The sequence below is a fragment of the Pogonomyrmex barbatus genome, unplaced genomic scaffold (genome assembly GCF_055798465.1).
Source record: "Pogonomyrmex barbatus isolate J1 unplaced genomic scaffold, ASM5579846v1 scaffold17, whole genome shotgun sequence".
In the NCBI taxonomy this organism is placed as follows: Eukaryota; Metazoa; Arthropoda; class Insecta; order Hymenoptera; family Formicidae; genus Pogonomyrmex; species Pogonomyrmex barbatus.
Genome location: NW_028297113.1, coordinates 1,654,666 through 1,672,612, shown reverse-complemented (window position 1 = coordinate 1,672,612; position 17,947 = coordinate 1,654,666). Strand labels below are relative to the sequence as shown.

Below are 17,947 nucleotides of genomic sequence, written 5' to 3'. Positions count from 1 at the left end.
ACTCGGTACACAGGATCTTAATAAATTTTCTTTTTAAATTTATATCCATAAATTTAGAATAATTGCTTATATCGCGGAACATCATGTAATTTTGACGTAACAATTCAAAGCTGTAGGCTTAATTATTTTCTCTTTAACAAATCGATAATCAAAATTTGAAATTGATAGAAAATAAAAGTTATAAGAAGTTAAAAAGATCTCTGGTGATTTTGGATAAAAATTTCCTTAATAATGATTATTACAAAATTTACATTGCATTTTAAAATTAACATCATTCTTAGAAGAATGTTCTTATATGCTAATTATAGGCTAAATTATAGATAAATACATATAGATAAATTATAGACAAAAAATACGTCGAGCTTCTTGACTTACATTACATTTAATTCGATAGGTATTTGATTTTTATCGATATATATACCCGATGATATCACAATAAAATCCTCGCGAGAAAAAAGAATCCACGAAATATGCTTTTGACGTTTTTTCCCCCCCGAGGTGTCCAACGGCGGGATGCGGTGGGCTGCACTCGCGAGCCCAACAGCGGCCGGGTAAGCTGATAAAATGCTCGGGCTGTCAAAAGAAAATCTGCTTGGAGGATCAGCTCGCGTGCCTGAGGGAGTGCGAGGCCCTCTACGACCGTGGATTGGCCAGCATGGAGGAGGAGAGGGTCGACGAGGCGATCGGGACCCTCTGCGACGCCCTGAAGAGATTTCACCAAGTCGCCTGTCCACCGCACCGGGGCACACACCTGGCCGAAATTGCTTTAAGCTCCTGTCTAGCTGACTACGGGAATACTTGGCGACCGGCGGCGCTTTGAAGTGCGCGCAAAAGGAGAAGGAAGGCTGATTTGAACGGATCCTGTAACCGCGCGGGCGACCACGGCCGGTTCGAAGATGTTCCTCGAATAAAAGAGGAACGCGTTTGATCGTAGGGTGGACGTCGATCGGGCCAATTTGGCCCGACGCACACCGAGACACATACAGCGAGACGATACAGCCGACCAAAGTAGTAGTATCCTGTATCGCGTCTCAGACGTGAAATTTATTGTCCGTCAATTTTTTCAAAAGCGTAATAAATTTACACGCTTTCCTCCGATTTATTAGCGCTCTGATTTATACAACGACGATTATCGCCGATAGACTTTAGCGAGTTATAAATAAATAACGCCGAAAGTTATTAATTAATAAGATTCGAGTCACGTGCTTTTTATCTCTTTGTAAAATAATCCGATTAAATAATATATTTCCACCTCTCGACACCTTTAGACCTTTGTCAAGAGCCACTACTCGCACATACTCGAAACGTTATACTCCCGCGTGTCCCAGTTCCTCCTTGGGTTACGATTCGAATGGAAGAAGAGAGGGCGCGTTATCTTTATTGCCTTTATAAAATCGCCAAGCAAAGGTAATAAAAATCCTCCCCTGCGGGGGAGCGGGGGGGGGGGGGTTTATAGAACGAGAGAATCCCGAGCGTTGCGTGTGCGAACGGTGTCGTCACGTCGCCCGCATAATCGTCGCGCAATTTGCGCGCGTTATTACCCGCTCCTACACATGCACCGTACACCTTCGTATCGCCTCTTGTATCCGCGACGATTATCGGCATACGGGAACGGATAGCGATAATTGATATTGCGAGCGTGAAACGCTGGCTGCGCCGCGAGTGGATGTTTCGGTATCGGGGAAATTAACGGCCGAGGCGTTTACCGAGGCGTCGATCTGGAAGCTAACTTTTTTAATTTCGCCTGCACACAGAGCGCGAGTAATCAATTGGTTCATCCGAGATCTCTCCTGATTGCCTTCGCTACGTGCGCCTGTGTGCATACGTACGTGTGCGTGCGTGTGTGTGGTGTGCGTGCGTGCGTGCGTGTGCGTGTGCGCGCGCGCGTGTGTGTGTGTGTGTGTGTGGAGTGTGTGTGTGTGGGGGGGGGGTGAGTGAGTGTGTGTGTGTGGGGGGGGTGAGTGAGTGAGTGTGTGTGTGGGGGGGGGGTGAGTGAGTGTGTGTGTGTGGGGGGGGTGCGTGCGTGCACGGTGTATCGTATCTCTATCTGTGAAAACATACGGTCAGGAGTTTCTGATAAGTCGTACGCTTTTTGCCCTTACGTCTTCCCCTCGCGTTCCGCCGATCGCGAAAAGCATGGAATTCTGCCAATCTTAACGTTAAGAAATCCCGTCGTCTCGTTTAACAACTACGTCGGGGAAGTATTTACGATAAACCCTTTCCCTCCACCTCCACCCGGGGAACGCCAAGAATTATTTACAGCGAAATAATAAAGCGGAGCATCCTCCTTCCTCCATTCCGCTCTTTTAAATTATAGTATATTTCGAGGATATTTTAAATCTCTCCTTCCTCCTCCCCCTCCCCCTATTCATTCGTCCCGCTTGTTTTTTCTCGCAAAATAAAATGATTTAATAAAATGACTTTTCTTTCGAATATCGCAGACAACTCGTTCTCTCGCATGATATACCATATATTTATCATCGCATGTGGACAAAAATGCATATGAACCGTGGGATGTATAATATATATATCGATTGCGCGCTCACGTATCGCGTATATTATATGTTGGATTAAAGGACTCACAAATCCGACACAACCCGTTAATCTTTTTCTTCCGTTCGTCGCATGACAATCGCCGGCTTCCTTATAGCGGCATGTTAAGCCGTTATTTTCGAGAGTGCACCGCAAAATACATCGGAAATACGGTAAGTGCATCAGCGAATTTTTGAACTACTTCTCTACGATATTATATATACATATTTAAAAAATATAATATAAATTGCATATAAATATATAAGTAATGTAAATTTTATACATATATATAATTATTTAAAAAATAAAATAATATAAATTGTATATAAATATATGAATTATATATATATATAATTTAAATATTTATTTTCGTGTGTGTGTGAAATATAAATATTTAAAAAATATTATAATATAAACTGTATATAAAAATAATATAAATATCTAATTTTATACAAGTTTAAAAAATATGAAAATGTGTATACGTTATAAAATAATATTTTCAGAATTTGCTAGCAATTAGCAATATTTAATGTTTATGTAACTACGATGAGAGCAATACTACGTTAGCAATAATACGTTTTTTAGATTCAGACTTGATAATTCTTTATCATATTTATCATTCTTTATCATTTTTTTTCTCATTGTCGATCACACAATCATATTTTTATGTAAAATTGATATGAAAACTGTATTCCGAATATATCTGAAAGATATATGACAAAAATACGAGATTTTTTTATGTAGCAGAATTTGTTTTATTTAGGATCGTTGCGCATCGAGATGAACAGATTTCGAATCCTTCTCATCGATGTTTCGCAGAAAAACCTGCAACTTTGAAGCGGAAACTTCCCGCTTTAAAGTTTAAAAGCACGCTTCGAAATAAATAAATAAATAAATAAATTAAAAAAAAAAGAAGAAGAGAAGATAAAGAGCAAGATATTCTTCCCCGTGCGTAGATAACGCATTTCGCGCCGCAGATAAATGCAGAATTTAATACGTAATCGCTAAACCATGTACGGGCGTTGCTCGCGCACGCGGGTCGGGCGATTTATAATTCATAATAACGAATCTGTAATATCGCTAGGCCGAAATCCGTTGTGTCAATTATGGTGTCCGGTACGGTTACTGCTGATCGTTGCTATACGAGATTAACGCAGGGATGGAAAATTAATTTATACACCTTGCGAAAGGTGATTAAGTGCCGCCGTAATATCGGTATTATTGGAAATTCTCCATGACGGGAATGCATTATACCCATAACTTCTCCCGGGCTTCTCCGATCAACATCGCCGCGTGAAATTACGCGTATGTGAAATGCGCACGTACAATTCCGCCCGAGGACTCGTCAATTGCATTTACCTCAGAAATTCCTCCGCGGCGAAATTAAAGAGATTAAACGTCTGATTTATATTCAATGACAAATTTGCAATTATTCCGTGAAAATCGCCGTGGAATCGTGGATCGTGCCGTTTTATTTTCAAGTACATCACATAAATCTCGGAATTTCACGGCGGACTAATTGATAAACCGATAATTGAATAAAAATTTATCGATGCGCGTACGCACATTTCCGCTATTAATTTTACTCGAAATTTTGCTTTTATCGCGTTACCTCTCCTTCCACTCGACTCGATCATATAAAATTTCTTTTTCAACAGAACTGCAGATTTTTCGTTAATTCGTTAATAATTAATTTACTTTGCGCTTCGCGAGCACGTCGCTCGCACGATGATTCCGGACGGAATAATAAGGAAATGTGTGGGTGGAACGAGGGAATCGAATGAAAGCAGAACGCAGGTTCGACTTTTGTGACTTTTGCGATTTTTTTGGTAGATTTATTTTTTATAATGCACATGTTTCTCGTGAAAAAATTAAATTCCGTGTATGAAATTAGCATTTAGACGTTTCGGTACAAAATTCATTGGGGGGGGGGGAGGGGAAGGGAGGGCAGTCGACGGACGACTGTATCCCGGGACACGCTCGGACGACGACGTCGATGACGGCATCGTGCCCGGCGTCCGTCGAGGTCTTTTGATAGATTCTTCTTATTTATTTTTTTTTTTCTTTATCTCTCGAAAGTTGAACGTCTTCTCGATCGGGATTTCGGTTCTTTTTCTCTTTCAATTTTCTCTCGTCCACGTCGCCGTCTCTCTCCCGCGATATATATATATATATATATATATATATATATATATATATATATATCTATACAATTCAAGTATCGCCTTTATCGCGCGAAACTCGAATCGGATCTAATTGACTGTCGCGACGTGATATCCCTTTTTATTGCGAATGTTTTTTTTGCACGGTGGACACGACGCGAATGCACGACGGAAGTTTCGAGCGAGAAGGGGCGCGCGCGGTCACGGCGCCACCCTCTCTCCCGAAGAATCCTCTCTCCGACGAAAGGGCGACGAATTTTTCGTTCGCCCTCCCCCTCATCCTGGCGGCGACTCGTGTCACCGTCCCCTCGATAAACCGAAAAACGATGACAAATCGCGAAGTCCTGCAAACGCGGCACACGTTTGTTAATCCGCGGGGCGAAAACAACCGCGCGCGCGCACAATCGGACGCGCTTCGTATGTTTAAAGCGTTCCGACGGGGATGCAAACTCACCCTCCACTTCCCTGAAAGGGAAATTTAACATACGAAGTATACCCAGGCTTGCGCGGGAATCCCTTCCGCTTCCCCGAACGTGTGGAATTCCGCGATCCTCCCGCGGATGTTTGGCGGTGATGAAGCACGCGGGCGATGCGCGCCGCGAGTCCAATTCTCGTCCCCCGCGAACTTTTCGCGTCGGACCCGATCGTAAGCTGTCTCTCAACTTTTTCACAACGAACACATACGCGATCGCGATTGACTGACGGCCGCGTCGAGATGTCTCGACGACGGAGTACGAACGACGAAGTACACAAACTGATTTTCTCGATTATTACACCTCGGGTTTCTTTTTACCGTTTCCCGTTTTTTCCGTTTTTTTTTTCCCTTTTTTTCTTTTTTACCGCGTGTGAAGTTTGGCTGCTGGATTTTCGTTCGTGATTCGTTTTCTTACGTTTTTCGTCCTCACGGCTTTGGTTTTTCATTTTAAATCTGATATTCACTGTTAACACATGCATTGTTCTTTTTTTGCAGTTACAATCGCGCGCCGGTTCGGCGCGCCGCTTGAAAATTTTTGCTTGTTCCTCACCTCTCTTCCGCTGTCTCGAGAGGCCGTCTCTCACTTGGATTTCTGTTTTCTTTTCTTTTCTTTTCTTTTTTTTTTTTTTTTATATTTCTTTCTCTCTACCGTGTTTTTTTCGTGGGAACGCGCGGTTACGTTAGACAACGGAGGGTGATTACGTTAAACAACGCGGCCCGAAGAGTCACCAGGTTGGGCTTTTGTCCCAACGGACGCGGATTGTAATAGAAAAGCGGAAAACGCCGGCGGTGAACGCGTTGATCGATCAGCATCTCGTGTCCGCTGGATTCTCCCTTACGGAATCGAATGAGGAAAAAAGAAAAGGAAAGAGTATCACCGGTGACTTCGGAAATCGGATCGGCGTTCGATCGCCTCTCGCTTATTTCACTTTCATTTCCCTATGTTTGTCGCAAATATATAAACGCGCCTCCGCGTAACGTAACCGCGTGTTTTATCTCTCTCCACTTGGCACTACACTCACGCACACACACTCTCTCTCTCTCTTTCTCTCTTGTATTTTCTCTTTATATTATTTCCTTAAACCACTACCCTGATCAATCGGATGTTTCGCGTCTCGAGGTACCGGAACTTCTCGATCTCTCAGATTTTCGTACACAAAAGACAAAGATATTATGCAATTTTACGAAGGCTCGACACACTCAGGTTCGTGGCTTGGCAAAACGCTACTTCACAAACGGGACGTGGTAGGACAGTGAGACAACAATTAAAGACGATCATCGTGGTGACATACGGTAATAACTTGGGCGGAATCTTCCTGCCGGCACCCAGACAGAGGATAAGACTACCGCGTGCCAGTGGTGAAAAGTTGGAACAAATTGTATTCGCAAACGATGATTTTGAATATGCATTTGTCGTGATGTGCATAGCGTGCATAAAATCCACGTTCATACATCTCTCGTGAAAGCACGCATTTCCGCATTATGCATTTTACACGCGCCAGTGCATTCCGCACGCATATACTTGAAATCGTTCTTCATTCGCGAATACATTTTGCGCTCATCACTGGGTTCAATTCCTGATCGACGAGCACAGAACTATACGACGACGGAGAAACAATAAACACCATGTAACATCGATAACGCTACACCCAAACGACACGATGTGTGAAAGAATAGGATGGATCTTCGTGACGTGATGTTTGTTTCGCAGACGCTTGTGTCGCCTGGATATAGACGGAAAAGAAAACAATGAAGTTTGGCCAAATACAAAAAAGCATCAATCCTTATTAGTTTTTTTCTTTTTTTTTTTTTTTAGAGAAAGTAGACATATATATTTTTATTATCCGTCGACGATACTACAAACTAAAATTTTAAAAATTAGCTTCATGCAAAATTATATAAAGTTCATTTTCTCTCTCTCTCTGATCGCTCTCTCCTTCGCACTCTCATGACAGTCTACGATATTCGTATTGTCAATCGAGCCGATGTATGTGATACGCCCGGCTCTTGTTCCGAAAAGTCAAATCGAATCGATTGCCGTATGCAAGCGGTCAGTAGTTTAATATTTAAAAAGAAAAAAACCGACCTGCCTGATGCACGGTCGACCGACGTCAATTCCAGAAACGACCGGACGATTTACTCACGCACGGAAATCCATGAGGTTTCACAGTAAGGAGCCGTCTTCTCCACTCGCGAGTTGGTCCAAAGTATCTTTTAAATTATAATTACACAAATGATAATGTACAAGCATTGCATCGTTGGAAAGAAAACCGAGGACCAAGAGTACTTCATTTGTAGTGAAAGGCTCATGACGGAATACCTCATGGAATTTCCGTGCCTAATTCCCTGACTAACCAATAATGCGTAAAGTCAAAACAATAATCGCTAATTAGTAATATACCGCCGGGGACCCACCAGGGGCCAATATTAACAATTGTAAAAATATGGCCAAGATAAATGCTATTACAATAATTGTTTCTGCTTGTGAGACGAATCGCTTATAAATGTATAAGAAAAACGTGGAATCACTACGGTCGCACTTGCCCTTGTTAGATCTCAGAACTGTGTTCTATGCTTACAAACGCAATCGTTTTGCAACCAAGCGCAATTTTGAAAAACTCGAGAATAATTATGCGGCCACGGTGATTTCAAATCTTCTTACTAAAAGAGTGAAAGCAATACGGTAGCTCGTCAATTTCGAGATACAAGCCGGAAAAAAAAACGAGTGACTTCGAGACAAACATTCGGACACCATTTATCAGTAATATATCCACGTATCATCATTTTCACGGCTCTTTTTGATGGAAAAATCGCCAAAAGTGAAGAAAGCTCTCGCGGAAATATAGCAATAAACATAAATATCGTGTACATGAAACGATTGATAATGCGCCTTACCGGAAGAAAAATCAGAAGTAATGTACGAAACAAGAAATACACAAAAAAAAAACAAAAACAAAAAATATACAATATATAGATATATCCATCTTTTGCCGCGCACTCGAATTCATCGCTCCGTACTCCGTAATTGCTTTACCCTTCTGTCCAAATCCCCGAAGCGAGAAGTACGCGGTCACTTATGACGATTTCTTTCAGGGACGTTACGAGACGTCAATCTGATCAACATCTTGTCACTTTCCCGAAAAAACTTTCCAAGCATAAGCTGTGCGCACTTCTCAATTTTTCATACATATTTCTTAATTTTAATTTGCTTCCATGGAGAGAGTGTGGTGTAGTGTTTGTTGATTTCTTTTTTTGTTATATTTTTTTTCTTTTTTTAGATTTTTTTGCAATTGTTGTATAGCTGTTGTCGATGCTGCAGTGTATAACGGGTGTTGGTGTTACATGTTAAAAGGAGTGTCCTGCGGTAATAGCGCGTTACTCTGTTTCAGTTAGGCGGTGCTTTCGGTGGTGGTGTTCTGCACCGGCTGGCTCTCCTGCAAACACACACATTGACGTACGTTATTCGTTGCGCAAAAGTTGCGTGGGCAATTCGCAAGAATAGCAATTATGCAACGCGTAATTAAAATATATCTTTGTTATAATCGTCTTTACGTCTCTCTCTCTTCAGACATCGCATATGAACTAGGTGTAGATAATGCAATTCCTTCTAGAAAACGAGAAAACGAAGGTAGGAAGAATGAGATAACAGTGAGCAAGAAAAAAAATATGAGTCTTAAGATCTACTTTGTCGGCCACACCTAATGTCGAAAGTGTAAGTGCGGAAGTGAAAACTGCGGCAACCGAGACGAGCTTCTGCGAGATAGAAAAGGAGAGGAGAAGAAAAAAAAAAATAAAGCGACGTTACCTGTGGAGCAGGGGCAGCGGCAGGTGCATCCGAATCTTTAGGTGCATCCGACTTCTGCTCCGACTGAAAAGAGTACAAAGAGACACGTGCAAACAGTGTGTGCTAAGCGCTACCGCTCTGTATTTGTCGACGGATCGCGTCTCATAACATAAAAGCTTTCTCTTGTTCGTATAAATTCCAAACTCTCATGTCTACTGCCTCGATACTCCGCTATGTCGAAGTTATATACGAGCCTCTCAGAAAGCAAATTAATCAAGCTTATGAATATGCGAAGAGAGAACTGATGATTGAGATTGTAAACTAATTACACGATATTAGAATTAAGGGAAAGCGGAATTTACCAATTTACCTTCTCAGAAGCTCATTAACACATTCGTCATATGGTATTAATTTCTGATTATAACTCGCAAGATGTGTAATCGAGAATGCCCGTACGAGAAAAAAAAGTAACGTTAATTAGTGCAATCTATATGAAGAAATTTACAGATGTAATGTAAAACCAATGATTTCGAATATTACGAATTAGTATTGCAAATTTATTTATATTGCAAAATTATATTTAAATAAAATTATATTAATTTTTTTATGCAAATGCTTTTTTATAATGTAGACTAAAATACGTTCACTGTAGCTTTCATTAAACCATAAAAGATACATTCGTAAAAGATACATTCGTAAAATCGTCAGTTCGTTACTTCTTGTCAGTGAAGGATATCAAAGATAATGCGAGTTACCTTCCACCTTGAGTAAGAAAGGATAGAACCAATAATACCTTTGCAGATTTATCGCAGGATTCGGGAGGGATATCGGTGACTTGTATTCGAAGCGAGGCGACGGGAGAAGAAGCGGGATTGGGGGATTTGCGTTTTGCATCCGCAGATGGCAAGTTCTCTACCGTGTTCGTCTGTTGGCTCGACGTCGCACGTGGTTGTCGTACTAATCGTCGTCTGTAACGTGGTCGTGGATTTCTCCGCGAATTACCGAATTGTGCATTCTCGCCAACAGCCTCGTCATCGGTCACCTAATTTTACGATACGCGTGATTTCGGTATGCAGGGTGCCTTGCCGATTGTAGAAAATTCGTTAGGATGCTCTTATAAAATACTTTATTGTTTTACAAAGTGTAATAAAAAAAAATTTATTCGCAAACAGCACAGAACACATACTCCGTGCGCGGATAATGCACAAGTATAAGGAAGAGAATATTACTAAAAACGATTACGAAAAATATGAATATATAATTTCTAGGGAAATGCATCTAAGACAGTTATCTTTATAAGCCTAATACTACTAAGTTTCCTTCATCTTTATGGTATTAACTACCGTGCAGATTTTAAACAGCTAGTTCAGTCTTGAAACACGATTTGTTATTTGCAAGAATGCAAAATCGAAATAAACGATTGTTTACAATGTGCAAAGTCCGTTGTGGAATAATGCAGTACTATTGTCGGAATGAAATAATACAGGAACATTGTACACCATTTAGGTGCAAACAATCGAGAATACAGTGAACTTTGTGATGAACCATGTTTGACAAAACAGAAATTAATGTACATCAGAACAAAACTGTTTTAAAACCGATTGCAGATTGAATGTACAGAGTTTTTCATCAACAGCTCCGAGATTGCGTATCTCGAGAAACGCCTTAACATCACAGAAATAACATAAAAATTTTAATTCAATATAACTCCTATAATATTCTAAGAATTAAAATTATTTCTTCATATAATTATTTTAATTATTTCCATATATTAATTAAATTTAAGAAACAATTATATAAAGTGATTAATTTTAAATTATTCTTTTGAATTAATTGAAATATGAATTAATTATACATTATCAAGTCGTTTCTTATATCTCAAACTAACACTACAATTGCAATTCGAATGACTTAAAGCATAATACAAATTATACACAAATTCTTCATGATTGATACTTTTCAAAAGCAATACAATTTAAAAAAACATAGATTAAAATGTACAATCTCAGAACTCTGGACGAAACAACGCGTGTAAAATTCAGGAAACATGCCAATTCGCAATTTATACGTTTAATTCGATATATTTGTTTACTACTAGTCGCTATAATGTAATTAGGAAGAGCTAGCTTGGCTAGGGTTAGATACTAACCCTTACCTGGCCATCCTGGCTGCGAGGACGTCGTGGCGGACCACCACCTCTCCCTCCGCGGAAATTGCGGCGGAAGTAACGTCGTGATGGACCACCGCGTCCACGACCACCACCGCGCGGCGGAGCGCCACCCTCGCCGCCGGTTCCTTCCGCTTGTTCTCCACCTTCGCCAGCATTATCGCCCTGCTGTTGAGCTTGAGTGGGCCCTGAACGCCGTCCTCCGCGGTAATAATCATAGTGACGACGAAGCCTATAACGACGTTGTTGCTGTTGTGGCTGGCCGCCTTCAACATTTCCGTCATCGCCAACTTTTCCCTCACCTTAATCCAATAAACGGATAAATTATCCTCAATGTTCGAAAAAAAAAAAAAAAAAAATAAACGATTGAGATTTAAATAAACGGTAGGGCACCTTGCTCATAGCCCTCTTGGCCTTCGCGTGATCTGCGATTTTGGGGTCGTCCGTTACCGCGTCTCGGATATATCCAGTGAATTCCACGATATCCACGGCGTTTATCCGCAGCGTAGGGTGAGCCTTTTACTGCTTCACCGGCTGGACCGGTGACGTTCGCAGCCTCGTGACCCTTTTCACCGATGACGACATCAAACTCGACCACTTCACCATCTCCCACACTACGTACAGCCTTTCTCGGATTATTTTTAACGATGGCTGACTGTAATGACATATAACATTAAAATATGATGAAGTTTATTTTAAGAATACTTGTCAATTAACATATTATACAACGCTTACTTGGTGGACAAATACATCTTCCTTGGTGTCATTCCTGAAACAGATAAAACAAACACCATTGTATTAAAAGCAATCGATATTCATATTTTTACATTAAAATTTTTAAGTAGAGATTGTTATTTACGTGACATAGCAGTTAAAATTTTTTAACAATTTTAAAATATAAATATTACAATAAAGACCATTAATTGTTTATTTGCCTAGGATGCTAACGATAATGACAGACAATTCATTATTTCGTTAAATTAGCATAATAATCGCGTCTGTTTATTGCGTACGGTAGAAATTTGACATAATCGTATCCGCGTAATCGACATTCATCTCTCTACGAAGTTGCCCCATGATTCACACGTCGTGCGTAACGATACGTATATACATATATCTGTCCTACGCATGGATTCGCGAGTGCGCGGACGTAATCGGAATCCATGAAGCTGCGGAGCAAAGCATGGAGTAGAGAGGTCGTTGAACCATACGATGCACACAGAGTCAAGAGAGAGATACAACTCGTCCATACAAACGCCAGCTGTCTAGGCGGCAACCTCCCCTCCCTCCGTTGCATGCAGTTAACAAAAGGTGAATCAGGTATGGAAATTAAATCAGGTTTTAAAGAGTCGAATCACCGAAATTTCGCTTACCTATTTTTTACGAAAAACAATCAATTATTTGTATTTTTTTTTTTGGTACACCACAATCGCTCGAAAATTTTTTTCCTTAATTTACTATAAATATCGGATTCGCTGTCTTTTCAGGCGATTTTATTAATATTTGTTATATAAATAGAGATCTCTCTTTCTCTCTCTTTCTCTGTAGCGGATGTTTGCCTCAGAACTTGGATCGATACAGAATAATTAATGGGTACCATCCAATGGGTATCGAGGCGGAATGTTGCTCTTCCATTGTGATATAATCGAGTTCGCCAAATTTGGGACGAACACGATGAATGAACAATGGACTCGTATTCGCGGTAAAGACTATTAGTTTCCAATAAAATGTACAAATTCCTCGGCGATATCCAATTCATTTATCAATTTGCAGATTCGTAGAGAGAATTGTCCCGGATGTATCTTCGAATAATAGCGAGACAAACAGATTCCCAACTCTACTCTAAATTGTTATTAACGATATTTTTATCATTTATACATTTAAAATTTCAAAAAATCTATTGCATTTTTATTGAAAAATTTACTCATATAATAGAGTATCTATTCAAATCTGAAAAAAAAATTCCTTTTTAGAATTCTCTGATTTTCAAAACAATTTGTTAAAAATTCCAGCTAAAATAACGTATTATTAAATATATCTTATAAATATATATTTATCGTGTAAAATTTTTGTGTAGTATTTTCCATAAAAGTTTATAAATCGTAAGATGAAATAAAATGTCTTGAATTTCAATAATTAAATTTGAATTTTAAAAGAGACTGTAAATAAATAAACTCTAAAAAATAAATATTTTATATTGCATAAGATTTTCAAATTTTATTTTTAAAAGCTACAAACAAAAAATCATATAATGGATAACCGGTATACATAATTCAACTTTTATAAACTATTAAAATAAATTTATTTTTAGTAAATAAAATTGCATTTAATATGAAATCATTGTTTTCAATATTGAATATAGGATTAATATTACATTAATGCTCCGATGTTTATAATGGACAAATTCACTGTTATCGTTAATAATAAACGATAATTTCTCGATATAATATAAATATAAAAAAATAACCTGAAAAAAAATTCCTTGAGAATTCCAAGTTTTCCCAGGTAATAGAGACATTTTGTATAAGTTTCATTAAGCAACAGATATAAAGAATTAAAAATATAGATTTTTTTTTTAATTCTAGAAGAGATATATAATTTATAATTTTAGAATATAAAATTTTTAATTCAGAAAAGACATATAACATATAATATCCTTTATTATCCTTTACATGTGTTCGTGGTGCAAAAGAGACCTCTTAAAGAGATAAGATATAGAATTTTAAAACAAAAGTACAGCTATCTTTTGCTATTTTTATACCTTTAAAGATGGACACTTGTAACTGCAAAAATCAAGATAATCGTAAATGACTCGCTTTCATCGTTGAGGTAGGTCCAAAGAAAGCATTCTACATTTTTAAACAAAGATGTATCTTAACGGTTAGTTGTCTCTAGCGTTTTCTAGTGTTTTGCGACACCGCGGGCGTCAGTGAAAGTGCACTCGAGATCTCTCGCGGATGGACGGGTAAATACGGTTCTCGAGGCCTAAAAACCGTCGTGCGAGATTATCTTCCGCTCCCACGTGAATAGGCAAGAGTGCGAAAACGAGCGAAAAATCGGACGAAAAGTAATTCTCTTTTTCCGTCGCTCGGAAGACCGGAAGCGCTCGCCGTCCGTGAAAGTCCCGCGCGTGGAGCACTGCCGCGCGCGTGCGCATGCGAAAAGCGCTCCTGGCGATTCGCCAGATAAATAGTGAGACCTCGAAATAGAGAGAATCGGTTCTACGTTCCTATACGGCCCCGTCCACGTGCCGAATGAAGCGTCTATTTTCCGTGCGGCGTGGTGCCAGGTCGAGGTTGCAGGTCGAACCTGTAGCGGAGACGGCGATTTTCCTAATATTAGAGACCACCCCTCCCCCCCCCTCCCTCTTCACCATCCTCCCCGGCCCCCGTGAAGCCGTTATCAATTAGGCTCGGTAGTCTCGCGTCCTAAATCTTACATTTTCAGGCCGAAGCACGCGAGTATTAAATCAGTCTAGGGATTCACGCGCGGTTTCGTCACGACGAGTCTCCGACTCGCGAATGAAGGGAATCGGAAAGGTAAAACGGGAATGAATTTTCGTTGTATCGATGATAATGCAACATGCGTTGAATAAGAAAATAAATTGAAATGAATGTAAGAGAAAATAAGGGAGGGGGGAGAGAGAGAGGAAGAGAAAGAGAGAGAGAGAGAGAAGCTACGAAATAAATATTTTATTTACTTTACCGCAGGATTTATCGAACAGCTTTGCCAAGGTTAACGTGGGAACTGAAATTTTCCTGAGAAACACAGCCACGAGTCCGTCGGCCGGATAACGTTCTTTCTCTCTTCTTGAATAATTTAAACGGAAGTCGCGAAATTTATACGGCGAACGCGCGACGTGACAAGCGCATGTTTAAACGCGATTCGCGAATAAAGCGGCGAGGGAGATAATCAGACATTTCGCGACGTGTTCACGGGGAATTCTTTTATCCTTTTTTTTTTTTTTTTTTTTTCCATGGGAGACGCAACAGTTAACGTGACACGTCGTTTTAAGACCGTGCGGTTGCCGCGCGGAATGGACGTTCAAATTAATAGTGTATGAGTAACCCTTCCGCCCACACAAAACACACGCACACAACACGCAAGCGAATAGACATGTGTGCGTTCACTTCTAGCTAGAGATATGCGTAAAAAGATGAGCGTGTCGCAAATGATGACAAATAAATAAAAAAAAAAAAATAAAAAAAAAAAAAAAAAGAGTATTGCGAAATTGCAAAATAATAATTACTGACCTATTAATGAAACCGTAGCCGCTCTTGACATTGAACCATTTCACAGTTCCGGTCACTTTGTTAGCTGAAATAAAAAAAAAAACGTTTCATGATTTATGTGTATACGTGTGTCGTGCATGCAGTTGTACAGATTCAGAACAAAATTCAGAAATGATCATAGATAACTCGTGATTTTTTTTTTTTCCCTTTCGTCGAGCGCTTGAGAATACACTTCGTCCGTCGATGAAGGAAGGAAAATAAGAAATGTATAATTGTACAAAAAATTATCGAGAATATATATCCGAGTCGCGTGTATGAACAACGACTGAGGGAAATGCCGCATGTACTTATTATTATTAAATTGTGAAAGCGACCTTGGAGAAGGAAATAACGTGCTTAACTGTAGGTATATATTATTATCACGTGTTTACGAACACGTAAGCGAACACTCCAAGATCAAGTAATAACGGATTAGATCTCTGTAATGCGAATATTTCTCGGAACAATGCATTACAAATTTTATGGGGAAAATAGAGTAAAGTACGATCGTTGGAAAAGAGAGGATTTGTGAGAATACTATGATTAATCTAAATTTCCAGCAGGGGCGGTGTGATCGAGTTTCTTGAATTTCGAAGAGATACAGAATCGGCCGGAGGAAATTTCGGAATTTGTAAACTCGTAAAAAATATACGAATTCTGTAGCGGAGTGGCATATGTTACATGTACACCGCTTGATCTCGCGTTCCGGTGAAAATATGATAAGATTCTCTTCATAACAGTTACACCGCGACAAGGTCGCCATGTAACCCAAACAAAGGTCGAAATTAATATCAGCAACGGATAGATCCGACCGTGATTGTATCGACGGAATTCCTAGCATTTCCAAAATCTGAGTAATATTCTCGGAATAGTGATAAACCATGTGAATAACGTATTCACGGAATTTACATAAGGTATCACCGTCGTATATCTCTATGGTATCAAACCACGGATATGGATTAAAACTCAATTAGTCGTAATGGCGTCATTAAGCATCATTAACAAATATACAAATGTATTTTCAAATGTTATAAATTTTAAATACGACGTATATGTGTAAGTCAGTGATAGAATTCTCAGATTTTCTAGACATTTCCAAGAAACATGACTCATTTACAGAATCGACGAATCAACGAATTTTCTAGATTTCAACAAACTATTTCGAGAATTTTTTAAGTTTCAACGAACTTTCTGGATCAAATTGAATCCCTGTTTTCTTTCGCCATCAGAAAAAAGCGCGATTGAATACGTTATTTTTTTTTTCTATAAATTTAAACGAAACGTATAAGCGAAATAATGATGCACAAACTTTAACTGATTTGGAGAAATTGGATATTTCTCAAATAAAAACTCTACTTAAATTTGCCAGATTGGAATTCAATTTTTAACGATTTCATATTGCAGGAAAGACAAAGACATGATGGAATACACGAAATATCGAATCTCGGCATTCCGCTGTGTCGTTGAAAGAGATTTTTCTACATCCGCATAGCTCGAGTTCTTGCGCACGTTTATCGAAATAACGCGAGCGTTTTCACGTGCCGGAAGTGTGAGATCGATCGATCTAACGAATCTGGAGGCGCGACCTGTGATTCGTCGCGGTGTGCACGCTTCGAGGAGCACGCGGCGACGCGCTTACGTAACGAAAACGTGGAGTCCGCGCGATGAAAATATTTCGGATCGAAATGGAAGATCGCCTCGGCGTGGAAGAGAAAAGATAGATATCGCCGTGGATCTTCGGCGAAGGAACCGCTCCAAAAGATCTCATCGACATTTTCAATTTTCGTGCTCGCAGTATCCCGCTGCGATTTTCAGGTTATGCGGCGCGGCGCGGCGCGACGCGGACGATGCCGCCGCGAGAGCCGAGCGACGCGGCGTCGGGGCGAAAATCGATGACTTCGTCGAGAGTCGGAGTCCCGAGGCCGGACGAGAAATCGCGCGGCGGGATCTCGTCCGCGACGAGAGAGAGAGCATCAGCTGATGGAAAATGGAGGACGTGCGCGTTGTGCGATTTCGCCTCGCGGCGGCGGCAGCGGCCGCTCCGCCGATGGCCGGCCATCGCGCGACACGCACGGCCGGGCCCGGAGAGGCCGAGAGTCGTCCGCGCGAGCTTCGCGAACGCCGGCGAGGCCACATGGCTCGCGGCCGCGCATCGCCGCCGTGTGCGTGGACGCCATTACGGGCGGAGGAACGCGCGACGATGGCCCGCCGTCTTCCCGTAGGTCGGACGCGGGGAACGCCGCTCGCACGCTCGCGCGCGCGTTTGTGTGCGAATTAACAACGGCGAAACTCGGACTTCCATTCACTCACCGATGACCATCTTCTGCTGGACAGCCTTGGGTTGTTCGGGCTGCTTCTCCGTCTCACCCATGATGGTAAGGTGGTATTGAGACAAGCAAACCAGGATGTTTCCGTCTGTCTTGCTAAGATGTTACTAGCTAGCTGCTGATGTTAGCAATGGACGTGCGTCCAGGCGACCGGACAAACACCACACCACGCCACGGCGGTGTAACGCGCGCACTGATTCGCCAGCCCCCGCTGGCCGGCCGTCGCGCC

The 17,947-nt window shown here is 40.8% G+C and overlaps 2 protein-coding genes across 7 annotated transcripts in view; one reads left to right on the top strand and one right to left on the bottom strand.

Annotated features, from left to right (window-relative positions):
- LOC105431004 (protein-lysine N-methyltransferase SMYD4) overlaps positions 1-2,431 on the top strand; it is a 101,577-nt gene extending 99,146 nt beyond the window's left edge. For all 3 annotated transcript variants that reach the window (XM_089074239.1, XM_089074238.1, XM_089074237.1), the window contains one exon: positions 499-2,431. In XM_089074239.1, the coding sequence (XP_088930365.1) occupies positions 499-820 (322 nt within the window). In that variant the 3' untranslated portion in view covers positions 821-2,431. The remainder of the gene's footprint in view (positions 1-498) is intronic.
- A 1,899-nt stretch (positions 2,432-4,330) lies between these two features.
- Positions 4,331-17,910, bottom strand: yps (Y-box binding protein ypsilon schachtel). 4 transcript variants are annotated; one of them, XM_011644885.3, is made up of 7 exons: positions 17,702-17,910; positions 15,374-15,437; positions 11,856-11,889; positions 11,514-11,775; positions 11,103-11,422; positions 8,975-9,037; positions 4,331-8,603 (listed from the first exon to the last, which is right to left on the bottom strand). In XM_011644885.3, exons 1-7 carry the CDS (start codon positions 17,760-17,762, stop codon positions 8,559-8,561), a joined length of 849 nt encoding a protein of 282 aa, XP_011643187.2. In that variant the 5' UTR covers positions 17,763-17,910; the 3' UTR covers positions 4,331-8,558. The 4 variants fall into 4 exon arrangements, with proteins under 4 accessions (XP_011643187.2, XP_011643188.2, XP_011643189.2 ...); XM_011644886.3 differs by having other exon boundaries at positions 11,109-11,422; XM_011644887.3 differs by lacking the exon at positions 8,975-9,037 and having other exon boundaries at positions 17,702-17,909.
- Between the last annotated feature and the right edge of the window lie 37 nt (positions 17,911-17,947).

Excerpts from the sequence above, each read along its gene's own strand:
- yps (XM_011644885.3), bottom strand. The coding sequence starts at position 17,762 with ATGGGTGAGACGGAGAAGCAGCCCGAACAACCCAAGGCTGTCCAGCAG. Across the intron at positions 15,438-17,701 it reads CCAGCAGAAGATGGTCATCG|CTAACAAAGTGACCGGAACT; the intron begins GTGAGTGAATGG and ends TTTTTATTTCAG. Across the intron at positions 11,776-11,855 it reads AAGATGTATTTGTCCACCAA|TCAGCCATCGTTAAAAATAA; the intron begins GTAAGCGTTGTA and ends ATGTCATTACAG.